This window comes from Drosophila simulans, chromosome 3R (assembly GCF_016746395.2).
Source record: "Drosophila simulans strain w501 chromosome 3R, Prin_Dsim_3.1, whole genome shotgun sequence".
NCBI classification, from domain to species: Eukaryota; Metazoa; Arthropoda; class Insecta; order Diptera; family Drosophilidae; genus Drosophila; species Drosophila simulans.
Window position 1 is genome coordinate 2,343,733 of NC_052523.2, and position 12,595 is coordinate 2,356,327.

Below are 12,595 nucleotides of genomic sequence, written 5' to 3' on the forward strand. Positions count from 1 at the left end.
AGAGTGCATTTGTAGTGGTTTTACAAGTAACATTTATTAAATCACTTCAACACATAAGTTCAATGAAGGAAGTACAGGGCCATTTTGTTGCAGGTAATTACAATACGTCATTGTTTAGGGATATAACACTATGTCTGTATAAACACCGATTTCATTAAGTTTCTCACCTTCTGTATCACAGTTACATGGTTATTACAAACGTGAGCGTGTGTATGTTCTTATGTTTTGAACGCATACAACTAGGATAGACAACACATATCTCTGCGCATATAACTATCGTATAAAGTAACTACATCTTGCTGGCGCCAACAATGCGGCCCAACTTAACACCTAATATAAAACCAGAGTATAAATAGTTTTGATTACAGTTAAGAACATAAACAGCGTTGAAACGTTTGGCTAAGAACTAATAATACCGTCATCGTACAGTCCTACCGACAAAGACCCAGTACCCAGTACCCAGTTCCTGCGCTAATTGCTTCAGTTTACAAATCGTATTCACTTGGCTGGAGCATCGAATGTGCAATTTCACAAGAAAAAAAAGCATAAAAGCATATTGCAATCGCCTGGAGTCTTTTGAAAATAGCACACTAAGGAGAGTTTAAAAGATTTCGCTTTGCCTAATCCTACCAAGTACAATTACACATATATCTAGAGTATATCAATGTAGAACTCGCACAACACGTACATATGCCCTTGCCAGCATATTTTAAAACTAATATGCCGACACACGGCTTGTATATGTATATATAAATGTATCTCGGGCAGGCTTGAGAGCCGCCGTACCCTGTATAAAAATGCAGTTGCCTGATTCTCCCTGGCAACAACAACGCGCTGTCCGGCAATAGTAACTAACTCAATTGGATGTAGACGGATACGTTTGATATTTGCACTCGTGCAGCGTCTGGAATGAGTGCTCGAAGTCCCTCGGCAGCGAGGACAATGCGTGGGCGCTTTCGGTGCCCGAAATGGTTTTGATCAGGCTGTTGGAGTTCAGGGACTCCAGCTCGTGCGTCTCCGAGTTCGCCAGCTCCACGATGGCCGAGCTTGTGGGCGTCAGCAGCTGCTCGCTGGCGATCACTTGGCTGGGTTTCCTGCACAAAGAAATTAGAGTTTTAATAACTGATAACAGGTGTCTTAGGCGGCTTGATAAAAATGCCATTACAGCAAGATTGATTGAAAGGGTCAATACGATAAAAGCCTTACCGCTCGTAGAACTTGCTGCTGCCACTGCTCCGCTTGCTCCACAACGGCCACTTGAGTTCCAGAAAACCGTGCTGCGGACCGGCAACCCGCAGCAGACTCATCAGGAAGAAAGTGGCATAGAACCAGCTAACGATCATGACAACGACCAGGAAGACGCCAATCTGTATGTAGGGCAATATGTTGGAGGCCATCATGATTCCGCCAGCCAGACCAGTTGTGGTGGCCGCCATCACTGTGGGTCCAATGATGCGGGATAGTACAAACTGTGTGGCTGCCAATCTCTCCTTAACCGGGGACATTCGGTAGTGAATACCGTAATGTAGGCTGAAGTCCACTGCCAAACCGATAGCCGTGCTCACCGCTATGCTCTCCAAGATGTTAAGCTGCCAGCCGAGCAGGATGAGCACCGCCACGGTGTTGAATATGCTTAGCGACACGGTTAGCACGGCGTAGATGGAAATCAATATGTTGACAGTGAAGCATAGGAGCACTGCAAGGGATGCAGCCATGGCCAGGCAAATGGCAACCAGGGTGTCATGCGAAAGGGTGTCCTGCACATTGTAGAATTTCAGGTCGCTCGTGAACCATCCTCCTTGAAGTTCCGGCGGTGCCGTTTTTAACTGCAGCTGAAACCAGTGCTCTACAGCCTCGTAGAACTGCCTAATATTTGCGTATATGGTGCTGTAGGCCACGTTGGACTCGAACTCGATGACCAGGGCTTTGGCCAGTAGCGGTGTAAATGATCCGTTGGTGCTGTATTCTGCACTCTCATTTCCACTCATTCCTAGGTAATCCTCCGTCTCCAGGCGAGGAGCCTCTGCAAACTTGGGTCCTGCCACGCCGGGCCGGAAAAATGTAGTGTCATACATGTTGGATATGCTTTGTGGCAAGCAGTACTCAAATATGTGCGGCTCGAAGGGGAACTGTGCGTCACAGCAGGGTGAACGGTCTTTCCTGGTACTGTCCATATCATCGATGCATCTGAAACATGAACAAAACCTCTAAATCTAAATATCTCTAAATCTCTATGTCTAAATCTCTATATCTCTATATATAAAAATCGATATTTCGAGCTTCTTTGAGCTAACTAAACTATTGTTAGTATATAGATGATTGTATGTATATGCTCACCTGCGCTTCATATAGTCGATGAGATTTTCAATGAAACAATTGGGCAACAGCATGCCGAGGGTCTCTTTGTAAAAGGGTTGCTGGCGCACACTCTGGCAAAAGTCAAGGATCCAGAGTTGTGCCGGCCTGCTGGATACGTTAAAATTATTGTCATAGTGCAGGTGGCCGTATGAGTTGGGGTTCGTATAGTCGCCGTCGTCCACCGCCTGAACGCCCCAAACGAAATGCATGTGCATCTTGAAGTTCTCGTACGCCTGCAATGGTTTCTCGAACCAGAACTGCTGCTTGAGACTGGAGTAAACCTCAAATGGATGCTTTGGCACAAAGAGCTGGAAGTGTGATTTTTCCGGCAACTGAAGTCCTGGATACCAGAACACAACGACGGCACTGGAAGCGCCTAGAGCCCCGAAGATCAGCAGCCACAGATAGGCATAGTTCATAATGCTGTTCGTGATGCACTCCTCAAAAATCTGACAAAATCGGTTAATTGACTTCTTGCAGGCGTGAATCAGCTTCATCGACATCGGATGATGGCAGGATATCCTGGTGGCAAATAGTCGTTCCATGATAGATACCGAAGCGGGCAACCAAGTTATCATGAGCAAGTAGTTGGTCACCACGACAGTTCCCGCAAAAATCCTGAAAATAGATTTTTATATAACTTGTTGAATATTGAAATTGCAAAGCATCAACTTACCCAAAGCACTTGATAGCTGTTATAGAGCTGCTGTAGGAGGCATAAAAGGCGCCGGCGGTGGTAAGTGAGGTAACGAACATGGAGGCAGCAGCATGTCGCATAGTCAGCGCCATGATGTTCTCCAGTGACTCCGTGTGATCACTGTTCTCCAGTGGCGTGGGAAGAGCACTCTGGGACTGAGTGGTCAAGGTACATCGATTGCTGAACCTCTCGGCCAGCACACAGTGCCAGATTTTAAGAAACAGAAATACGTCGTCTGCTCCAATCCCAATTATTACTACCACGGCCAGAAGGTTCATATAGGGGAAGAACTCAAACTCCAGCACGATGGCGTAAAAAAAGTACGCTAGTCCCAGCGAGAAGCATATGGCTACGCAGGACATCAAGGTGATGAATGCTGATCCCGTGTACAACCACACGCTAGCCATGACGAAGGCACCTCCCAGCGAAACTAGCCACACGTCCGTCAGCAGCAGTTCGTTAAAGAGTTCGTTTTCGAGGCCCAAGTCCATCGCAACCACTTCCACAAGCTCGTTGCTCAGTTCCCTGAAAAATCAGTCAGAATATTATTATCAAACAGAAAACACCAAAAACATTTTTAAATAAAAGAAAAATACAAAAAAAAATTGCAAAATGGATCCAGTGCAACGGGAAAAGGAATTGATTAAAATGGAATTGCCAAGGACGAGGGTGCTCGTAACCACCAGCAGAGCGGATTATGTGGACCATACTGGAAGAGCCGTTTACAATCCCCCGATTAGGAAAGCCCAAGAGGATCCCTCTCTAATAAGTGGTCACTACTGCGCAAATCTAAAGGTTGGTGGCATTGAATATAAAACAAAGACATGGCCCCAATCAATGGACTGGCGGGAGGACTACGCACAGTTCATCAAGCGCAACAAGTGGTGTAACGAAAGGATCTACAAGCTATTTTTTATGTATCCGCCTGTAAACTTCCGAATTCTAAAGGACTTTGTGAAGGAGCTTCGTAGAACGGTGTACATGAATGATTACTCTCGGAACGACTTCGTTTCCTTTGTAAGTCGACGTCGCTATAGGAACAAAAGAGGTTACTCTCTCAAGGACGAGGACTACCGGACCACATATGGGTGCTATTACAATTGCCTGCAGGAAACGGAGCCGTTTAAGAGCTCCTTCTATCCAGAACGTTGGCTAAAGGACACGACTCTGGACAAAATCGCCACCGATTTACGAAAACTTTTCACAAAGTACAATTTGACCACCTATTATGATACCATATGCGTGCCGGCCTTGATGAAAGCTAAAAATGGAGTAATGCCCTCCACACCCATTGACCGGTATCAATTTCGCAAATATTAGCCTGGTGTCCATACTTACACGTCTTCCCATTCGTGAAACAGCGGCAGCAAGCGGTTGGATTGCGCCACGGGTATAAAAATCATGGCGTATTTCAGGTATACATTCGAGTCCTAAAAAAAGGTAAAAATATTATTTGGTCGAATTTAATGCAATAAGAAATAAGGAAGAGACAAATACAAAAAATAAGAACAAAAGAACTAAGCTTATTTTAAACTCAATAACTCACATTAGACTTGATGAAACTAAAATCCGTGAGAAAATTCAGAACGTTAAAGACGATATTTAGCCGCTTGCATTCTTCAGGAGCACGACAATGTGGTATTTCGTTGCAGTGGTTGTCCATCTTTAGGTCGTGGAAGTACTCATAGCAGCCCAAGAGCAGCGTGTGCAGCGAAGTAACATCCTCCGTGGTGAGGTCGAAACAGGAACTTTTGTTGGCCAGCATGGCGGCGTAGTTGGGCAGTGACCATGGCCGGCAGCACTCAGTGGTAAGCATCTCCGGTTCGCAAAATGCCCGGTAGCTGGGCACTTCGGTGATCTGGTCCTGCAACTGGCACATGGCCAGCAGGCCGTTCAAATCAAATAGCGAATCGGTGGCGTTGGGGCCGATCCGCTGGACCACAAAATGAGAGTACTCCTTCCGTGGCGATGAGTCGCAAAAGAATCCCTCAATGGGTTGGCGGCGATGCATGTCTGCCCAACCGTCGGTGGGCAAGGTGGCGGCTTGCTTTAGGAGACGCCAAGTGCTCTTTTTGGTCTGCACCCGCTGCTGATGCTCTTCCTCGTCCACTGAGGTGGTGTTGTGGCCATATTCGATCTGCTCAGTGCGTCGCGTGGGCTCCAAAGAGGAGGAAGCGCTGTCGTTTGTGATCTCGTAGTCGCGGAATACTCCGCTGTCCCCCATCCAGGTGTCAACACCGAGATTTGGGGAAGGAGAACTAGTGGCCTTCAGCCTTTTCTTGAACTGCATCATCTTCTGGGCCACATCGTGATGCTCGTGGCTGCTTTGATTTTGTTCCTTGCGCCGCTTGTTCTTGTTCCTGTTTTTGTGCTTGTTTTTGCGGCGCCTGTGATTTGGATGCAGCCTGGTCTCCACATAGCCCTGCTCCACGCGTCTCCTCTCCCACAGATCCGATGGATTTGAGAAAAGCGCTCCATGGTGGTCAGTCTCTTGCAACAGGTTATACCAGGCCGTCAGTCGTTCTCCAATCTTGGTGCCGCGGGTTTCGAAGCCCTGAAGTGAAATGTATGTTGAATCATAAAAACGAAAAGTGAGCAACCGATATTAATCATGATAAATAATCACATTATAAAGTGATTAGTCATATTACTGACAAATTAATCATATTATTTTCCACAATTTTAACAAACTAATAATGAAAATATAATACAGGAACTTTTTGTATACAAGTATCTTGTAGTTTCCAATAGCAATCCTGTACATATTTAAAATATATTACCTCCTTAATATATAAAAAATATATTAAAGAAATTAAAAAAAATATCATTTAAGTGACATTCTTGTATTAAAACTTTATAAATTAATTGTAAAAAAGATAAGATACTTTCTCCAAATATCATGCCAATCTAACAAGACTAACCAAGGTGGGATCGCTGAAGTCCGGCAGTTTGTTCAGGATGAGGGCCACGATGATGCAAGCGACACAGTAGACAGCAATGGAGACGACCACCAGGTAGGGACGCCTGGCCAGGACGTGGTAGTACCAGTTCATCCTCTCCGAGTCGAAGCACAACATGTCAGTAGAATGTGATGCCCGAATCCTCTTTAGCCTCTTCGCATAGCGGGAACATCAAATGCTCCTTGGGTTTCCGCTCCCCTTCAGTGCATCCTTGGCGGCTGGAAGTCTCGAATAACCTTGGGCTGGTGGGTGCTCCTTGGGACCAAGCCAAATTCTATTGTTTTGCTTCTGTTATAGATACTGCCTGCTGGTCAGGCCTCCGCCGCAGAGATCGGCTTGTTGGATTGCATTTTGATGTGGGCGCGCGCCCGTGCAAATAACTCAGGGTTCGGAACTAACTTAAACAACAGAAAAACAACCGAAAACTATGCGAATAAGGATAACGCAGAAAACGGTGAAATAACAACAAAAAGCAGCACAAAGGATACACTGAGTTAATACAGTGTTGAGCAACTCAGTCACCAGTGATGATTGCCCTAAATCCAGACAAACAGCTGTTCTCCGAAGGAGATTCGTGAAGGAAGGCAGAATGAGCTTATGCTATATTGACTTCAATTTCTGTTACTGGTTTATGACTGTAAATGCGTGTATTACACTCATGACACTATACAAGATTGAAAATCTTTAGGAACAGTCAAAATTAAATACAATTTTCCGTCCCCAGAATTTACCAAATTTCGCTAAATACGCTAGACTGTCAGCGCTATTAAAACATATGTTGCAGCAGCAGTGCTGCAAAACGCGAACTAGTTCCGCAGCTTGTGCAATGTTTTGTAATCGTATTTACAAAATTATTCAATTAATTAATTATAAATAAAAAATGATACGCCGCGCACAATGTCTGCTGCGGCTGCACGGCAATGGAGGCCATTCGCTGGTCAGCCGCCTTAGATGCTACGCTACGGATGAGGGAAATCCGAAACAGAACCCGAATCCAAATCCCAGGGCACAGAAACCCGGCACAAAAAACCTGCCGGCATTGAGGAACCCCTTTACCGCCGCCCAGGACAGGACAAAAAACAGCTACTTGACCATGGTGGAAATCTTCCAGGAGCGCGACGTCCATCGCCGCAACCACGTGGAGTTTATCTACGCGGCGCTCAAGAATATGGCAGATTTCGGGGTGGAAAGAGACTTGGAGGTCTACAAGGCCCTGATCAACGTGATGCCCAAGGGCAAGTTCATACCCACCAACATGTTCCAGGCGGAATTCATGCACTACCCCAAACAGCAGCAGTGCATCATTGATTTGCTTGAGCAGATGGAGGATTGCGGGGTGATGCCCGATCACGAGATGGAGGCGATGCTGCTTAATGTTTTCGGCAGGCAGGGACATCCACTGCGCAAGTATTGGCGCATGATGTACTGGATGCCAAAGTTTAAAAACCTCTCACCGTGGCCACTGCCCGATCCTGTTCCGGATGATACATTGGAAATGGCCAAGCTGGCGCTGGAGCGGATGTGCACGGTCGACCTGCGGTCCAAGATCACGGTTTTCGAGACCAGCGAGCTGAAGGATGCCATCGACGATACGTGGATCGTGAGTGGAATGAGTCCCGAGCAGGAGAAACTGCTGCGGGAGCACTCTCGCCAGAAAGCTCTGTACATCGAGGGACCCTTCCACATATGGCTTAGGAATCGGCGGATTAACTACTTTACCCTGCGCGCCGATGCAGATTCCGAGTTCCTGTCTCAATTAGATGAGCGGCAGCTGGACGAGGACGATGTCTCCCACATTGAAGTACCTTTCTTCGGTCGTGCTCCACCAAGGCGACACAATCAGCTGGGCAAGCTGCGCTCTGTCCACCAGCAGGACGACGGAACCATTATGGCCATCTGTGCCACAGGCACCTCCACAAAGGACTCCTTGCTCTCGTGGATTCGCCTGCTGGAAGCGAACGGAAATCCCTCCATAGGAGAGGTGCCCGTCCTCTTCCGGTTCACATCCGAAGTGCCAGCCAAGGCGGAAGAAATTGAGGGTGGCGCCAGTGTCCCGGCAACAAGTGATAACAGTAGTCAAGATGAGCATAACAGCAGTAGAGCGAAATAAACAAATTGTTGAGCACTTTTTCGTCTTTGAATACCATAGAATTGATGGTAAATGTTGCTTAGAGTTATATAGTTATATATATAGTCTGATAGAAGGGAAAAAATCGATAGTTCGTTAATTACTTATACCCTTTGGCTCAGCAGCGAATCGAAAGAAACATTGTATGAATTTTGGGGTGGTTTTTAATGAAGTAAGGTTAATTGAGAAGGATTACTCACAACATCCGATTGTGAGCCGAGCTTAAACGAAAAATCACAGAACCCGAAACTAAGTGTACAGAAGATCTGCCTAGGATTTAACGCCTCCCTCTAATTGCTAATTAAGTGTATGTACATGTCATCTTTGTTTGAGATATATAGTTATGTCATTGGAACTATCCAGCTGGCCCGCTTCTCTACTTTATGCCCGTCTTGTTGACGGGAAAAACCTGCGTGACAACTCCGATTCCCTTGCTGGTGCCCTCGCGGAACAGGATCCGCATTCCAGGACGCACGTACTCCGGGTGGCCGACGAACTCGAACATCACCGAAGCACAATCGTTTGTGCCCAGTCGCTCGCCGCCCATAATGCCCCGAATGACGGCCGTCTGGCGAATGCTTCCTATGTGGACTGTGGTTTGGAAGCCGACATAGATGGCCGTGGCGTGGAACAGCACGGACACCTTGGCCTGCAAGGGAAAGTTAATGTAATTATTTGGTAACGATAATATGGCTCATAAATGAAAACTAGCAACTCACTTGGAAGAAGAAGGTCCCGTAGGGCTCATCCAGACTATTTCCAATATCACCCAGAAGAACCATGCCACTGCGTAGCGTGGGCACGTCCTGATCCATACTGAAAGACAGCGAAGCGCTCTGACCAGCTCGAACAACTCGGCAAGGAGCCTTGTTTCGGTGGATAGTATTAACAGTTACGGGATGAAAGCTACCATCGGGCAACGGACCAATCTTCATGGGCATATTCTCCGTCAGCACGCCCTGGACAAGTAGACCGCCCACAACGGGTCCGACGTCAGACACCCGGAAGATCTCGTCCACCTGGAACTCGCAAGACTCCTGCTCGAGCCGATCCTTCTCGGCGTTGCTGATTCCGGGCGAAAGGACGTACAGAAACTTTGTGACTAGGTTCAGGCCCGTGCCCGTGACATTCGACACGCAAAAGATGGGCACAATGTTCTCGGAGATCTGGTTTGACCCGGCGGAGATGGCCTCATCCGTGTTGGTCACCACGAAGGGAACCTTCCGGCACCCAATGGTGGTGAGCAGGTTGCACAACTCTTGTACCGTCGCGTCCGGCGATGTGATGTCTGTCTTCGTGACCAATACAAAGAAGGGCATGTCCAGTGCCCGCACAATAGCCAAGTGCTCCTCAGTGGTGTCGTTGCAACCGCTGCCCGCCGATACCACCAGCATGGCGTAGTGCGGTGAGTATCCACTCAGTGCCTGCACGGTGGTGCGCATGTAGCGCCTGTGTCCGGCCAGATCCATGAAGGTAACCAGCTTGCTGGATCTGTCGCTAATCTCCTCTGCCGTCATCATCTCATTGTACTTGTAGTTGACCACATTGCCCAGTGCATCGAAGCCAAGGGTCTCGTGGGAGATGCAGGAAGTGCGGCCTTAATAAGAGAAGCAAATTGGTCATTTATCAAGCAAACAAATCAGACTTTATGCGATATAAATAGAATTTGGAAAATAAGTTTGTTAAAGGTCAACAAGAGATGTCGTACATCTGGATATTCCAAATATTTTGAATTAATTTATATTTGTAATTAGTACTAATAACGACATATTACCAGACTGAATCTCGTGCATGTGCCTAAACATATTGAGCCGCGCCCGGCCGTGTCCGTTGTCCAGTTCGTCCTGTGTTAGCACGCCCAGTAAAGTGGATTTGCCTGCATCAGCTCCGCCGAGCACCGCCACCCGAACCTCGATGTTGTGCTGGTCGTCGGGGATCTTACGGACCAGTACCTCGGCGACGGCGCGTCGTGCGGCGATGGTCTTTCGTCGCAGCACCGAGGTACTGGCTCCCAGGCTGTGGGCCATCTGCTTGAGCGTGGTGAGCGAGGCATTCATGTCCTTGTCGCTGAGGCCCTGCAGATAGCCGGCGTCGGAGACTCCAATCTCGTAGATGGCTTCGCCGTTTCCCTCACGCAGACGCCACTTCATCTGGGTCACCAGGTGCTCGAATCGCTGCTTCGACGGGTTGACCAGCTTCAGCTTGTACTCCACATTTCCAAGCTGCGGCTCTGGTGGCAGCATTCCCTGCTCGAAGTCGAAGATCAGGTTGCCCCGCTCGGTGGGCATCCCGCTCACCACGCTGCACTCGTTGGCATTGGCGTCCGTCTCATAGTCGCTGCTGCTGCTTCCGCCGCCGCTGCTGTTGCCATTGAGCTCGGGCTCCTCCTCGAAGCCGTCGTCCTGATTGGGATCAAAGAGACTCAGGAAGGACTCCATAATGTGTTGCTGCAAAAGAGAAGAGTGGGGTTCAAATAAATACAAATGACTTTCCTTCAGATGGGGTATATGCTAATAATTCTGTTTAGACAAAGGAACTCTTTGTCTTGAGAAGAAAACATTTTTTGGGCCAATTGCGACATCGAAAACGTACATACATACAAATGTATGTGTGTACATATGTACATACATACAGATTTTCGAACAGCCGTGTCTGAAATAATAGCAGTGAGATACATAAGTAAATATTACTTGATTTGTTTACTCATATTTTACTGTATTTAGTCTGAGAATTATTCATTTCACCACGGCAAGCAGTTAAATATTGGGTTGAAATAACTTTTAATCTTGTACTTAAGTATTTTTAAACCTTATTTCGACACCACGTCATTTGTTTCACTTTAAAAACAATTATTTTTCAACTTCTATGTATCGTTTTGATGCAACCGTTTGCTTATGTGTATCCATCAAAACTGAAATTTTCCCCATTTGTTTTTTTGGCCGTCCTCTTTCACTTGCAGCGACCTTGAAAACGCTTGTTTATGTTTGCCACGACTCTGGCCGTTGTTTGGAGCCCATGCGCGGGGGCAGAAGGTCGATAAGACGACAAGTTCCAAACATCTTACCAGATAATCCCTATATTTGGCTCACAACTCAAACCAATCCACTCGAGTTTATGCGAGATATTAAGCGCTAAAGCAGCTCCTATTTGCGCGCGACGCTGGCACAAAATATCGATTTTGGCTGCGCTTTTCATTTGCCCAGGTCGAATTTGTTGTTCGTTCGGCTATCTGGGTTCTGGGTGCTGTGTAGTTGTAGTTCGTAGTTGTGTGCGTACTTGTGCTCTCCGCTTTTGGCTGCCTTTCGATTTTGTTTATAACCTGCTCCCGCTGTTTTGCTTTGTCGACCGAAGAACAAGCGCACCTGAATACTTCAAAAGCTTTCGCAATACCCTACCACAGGGCATTTGAGTTCTTTCATGGAACTTATAGGTGTATTTTTCTTTAGCAAATGGGGGTTGAGTTTAAACAAATTAACTTGAAATTAACCTAAAATTACCTAAATATTTAATGCGAAATGTTATTACAGCTAAAGATAAGTGGTAAATTTGTAGGTTTTAATTCTATTTAATTTATTTTTGCAATTAGAAGGCAGGAAATAGCTTTAATTACGTCATATACTATCATTCACAGGAAATCTAAAAGTGATTTTGATGCGAAGCCGCGACTTTTGATAATTTTATTTAACAATTAAAGCTTGGCTTTCCCCAATTCAAACACACCTCGTTAATCGTACGATATTTGTTCAGATAAGAAAACTTAGTATAAAAAACAAACCTTCTTAATTGTGAGATAACTCCCACTGTATTAAATGATTACGTTTTATGTAGATACGCGTAGCGGATTTCTAGGTCGTCTAGACCCTTTCCTTTTTCGGCGCGTAGTTTTGACAGCTTTTCGCGTCTTGTCCTCGCCGCGTTTGCTTCGCATCTGATTTTCTACACAAGCGCTTTTGTTTTGATCGCGTCAGCTGCGTTATTATTCTCTATCTCGAAATTGATTGAGGACGCTTCGCGGAAAGCCCCTTTCCGTTTGAATTCCGGGAAGTAACTGCCGCGTTCACTGAATTCATGCAACCAACAAACAGCAGAAGAGGCAGCAGGGCAAGCATATTGGGGAATTTCACAAGAAACATAAATCGCGCTTCGATTTCATCAGCCAAACAAAAATGGAGTCAATGCTCTGCACTTACGCAGTTGCTGATGCAATAATGTGCAAATCTTCAATGGTCTCTGTGTGGGTGGGTGTTGCTATTCGCGTCGATTCACGTTGCCATGGCAATTTAGCACTTTTGTGGGTTAAGCACTCCCAGCACACTTCAAATTTCGGGGGACGCCAAAGTTGCGCCAGCAATCCAATCAATTAGCTCGATTACAAACCATAAACTTCCTACATTTTGTGACTCCGACAAACAGATGTTTATGCTCGCCACGCGTTAGTGCCTTTTGTCACTG

The 12,595-nt window shown here is 46.5% G+C and overlaps 4 protein-coding genes across 8 annotated transcripts; 2 read left to right on the forward strand and 2 right to left on the reverse strand.

Moving 5' to 3' along the window:
* Nucleotides 1-8: 8 nt before the first annotated feature.
* On the reverse strand, nt 9-6,570 carry LOC6726898 (protein dispatched). Its single transcript, XM_016175911.3, has 7 exons — nt 5,977-6,570; nt 4,602-5,609; nt 4,394-4,485; nt 3,035-3,580; nt 2,338-2,976; nt 1,207-2,187; nt 9-1,094 (listed from the first exon to the last, which is right to left on the reverse strand). Exons 1-7 carry the CDS (start codon nt 6,130-6,132, stop codon nt 857-859), a joined length of 3,660 nt encoding a protein of 1,219 aa, XP_016033408.1. The 5' UTR covers nt 6,133-6,570; the 3' UTR covers nt 9-856.
* Nucleotides 3,588-4,572, forward strand: LOC6726899. The gene has a single exon (XM_002102265.4). It carries the CDS (start codon nt 3,668-3,670, stop codon nt 4,373-4,375), a length of 708 nt encoding a protein of 235 aa, XP_002102301.1. The 5' UTR covers nt 3,588-3,667; the 3' UTR covers nt 4,376-4,572.
* A 209-nt stretch (nt 6,571-6,779) lies between the features above and the next one.
* Nucleotides 6,780-8,140, forward strand: LOC6726900 (evolutionarily conserved signaling intermediate in Toll pathway, mitochondrial). Its single transcript, XM_002102266.4, has one exon. The coding sequence runs from the start codon at nt 6,896-6,898 to the stop codon at nt 8,123-8,125; it is 1,230 nt and encodes a 409-aa protein (XP_002102302.1). The 5' UTR covers nt 6,780-6,895; the 3' UTR covers nt 8,126-8,140.
* Nucleotides 8,141-8,289: 149 nt separating this feature from the next.
* LOC6726901 (GTP-binding protein 2) lies at nt 8,290-12,582 on the reverse strand. 5 transcript variants are annotated; one of them, XM_016175908.3, is made up of 4 exons: nt 12,334-12,582; nt 9,918-10,590; nt 8,863-9,740; nt 8,290-8,792 (listed from the first exon to the last, which is right to left on the reverse strand). In XM_016175908.3, the coding sequence occupies exons 2-4, from the start codon at nt 10,579-10,581 to the stop codon at nt 8,520-8,522; spliced, it is 1,815 nt and encodes a 604-aa protein (XP_016033410.1). In that variant the 5' UTR covers nt 10,582-10,590; nt 12,334-12,582; the 3' UTR covers nt 8,290-8,519. The 5 variants fall into 5 exon arrangements, with proteins under 5 accessions (XP_016033410.1, XP_016033411.1, XP_016033412.1 ...); XM_016175909.3 differs by lacking the exon at nt 12,334-12,582 and adding an exon at nt 11,919-12,203; XM_016175910.3 differs by lacking the exon at nt 12,334-12,582 and adding an exon at nt 11,420-11,521.
* Nucleotides 12,583-12,595: the final 13 nt, after the last annotated feature.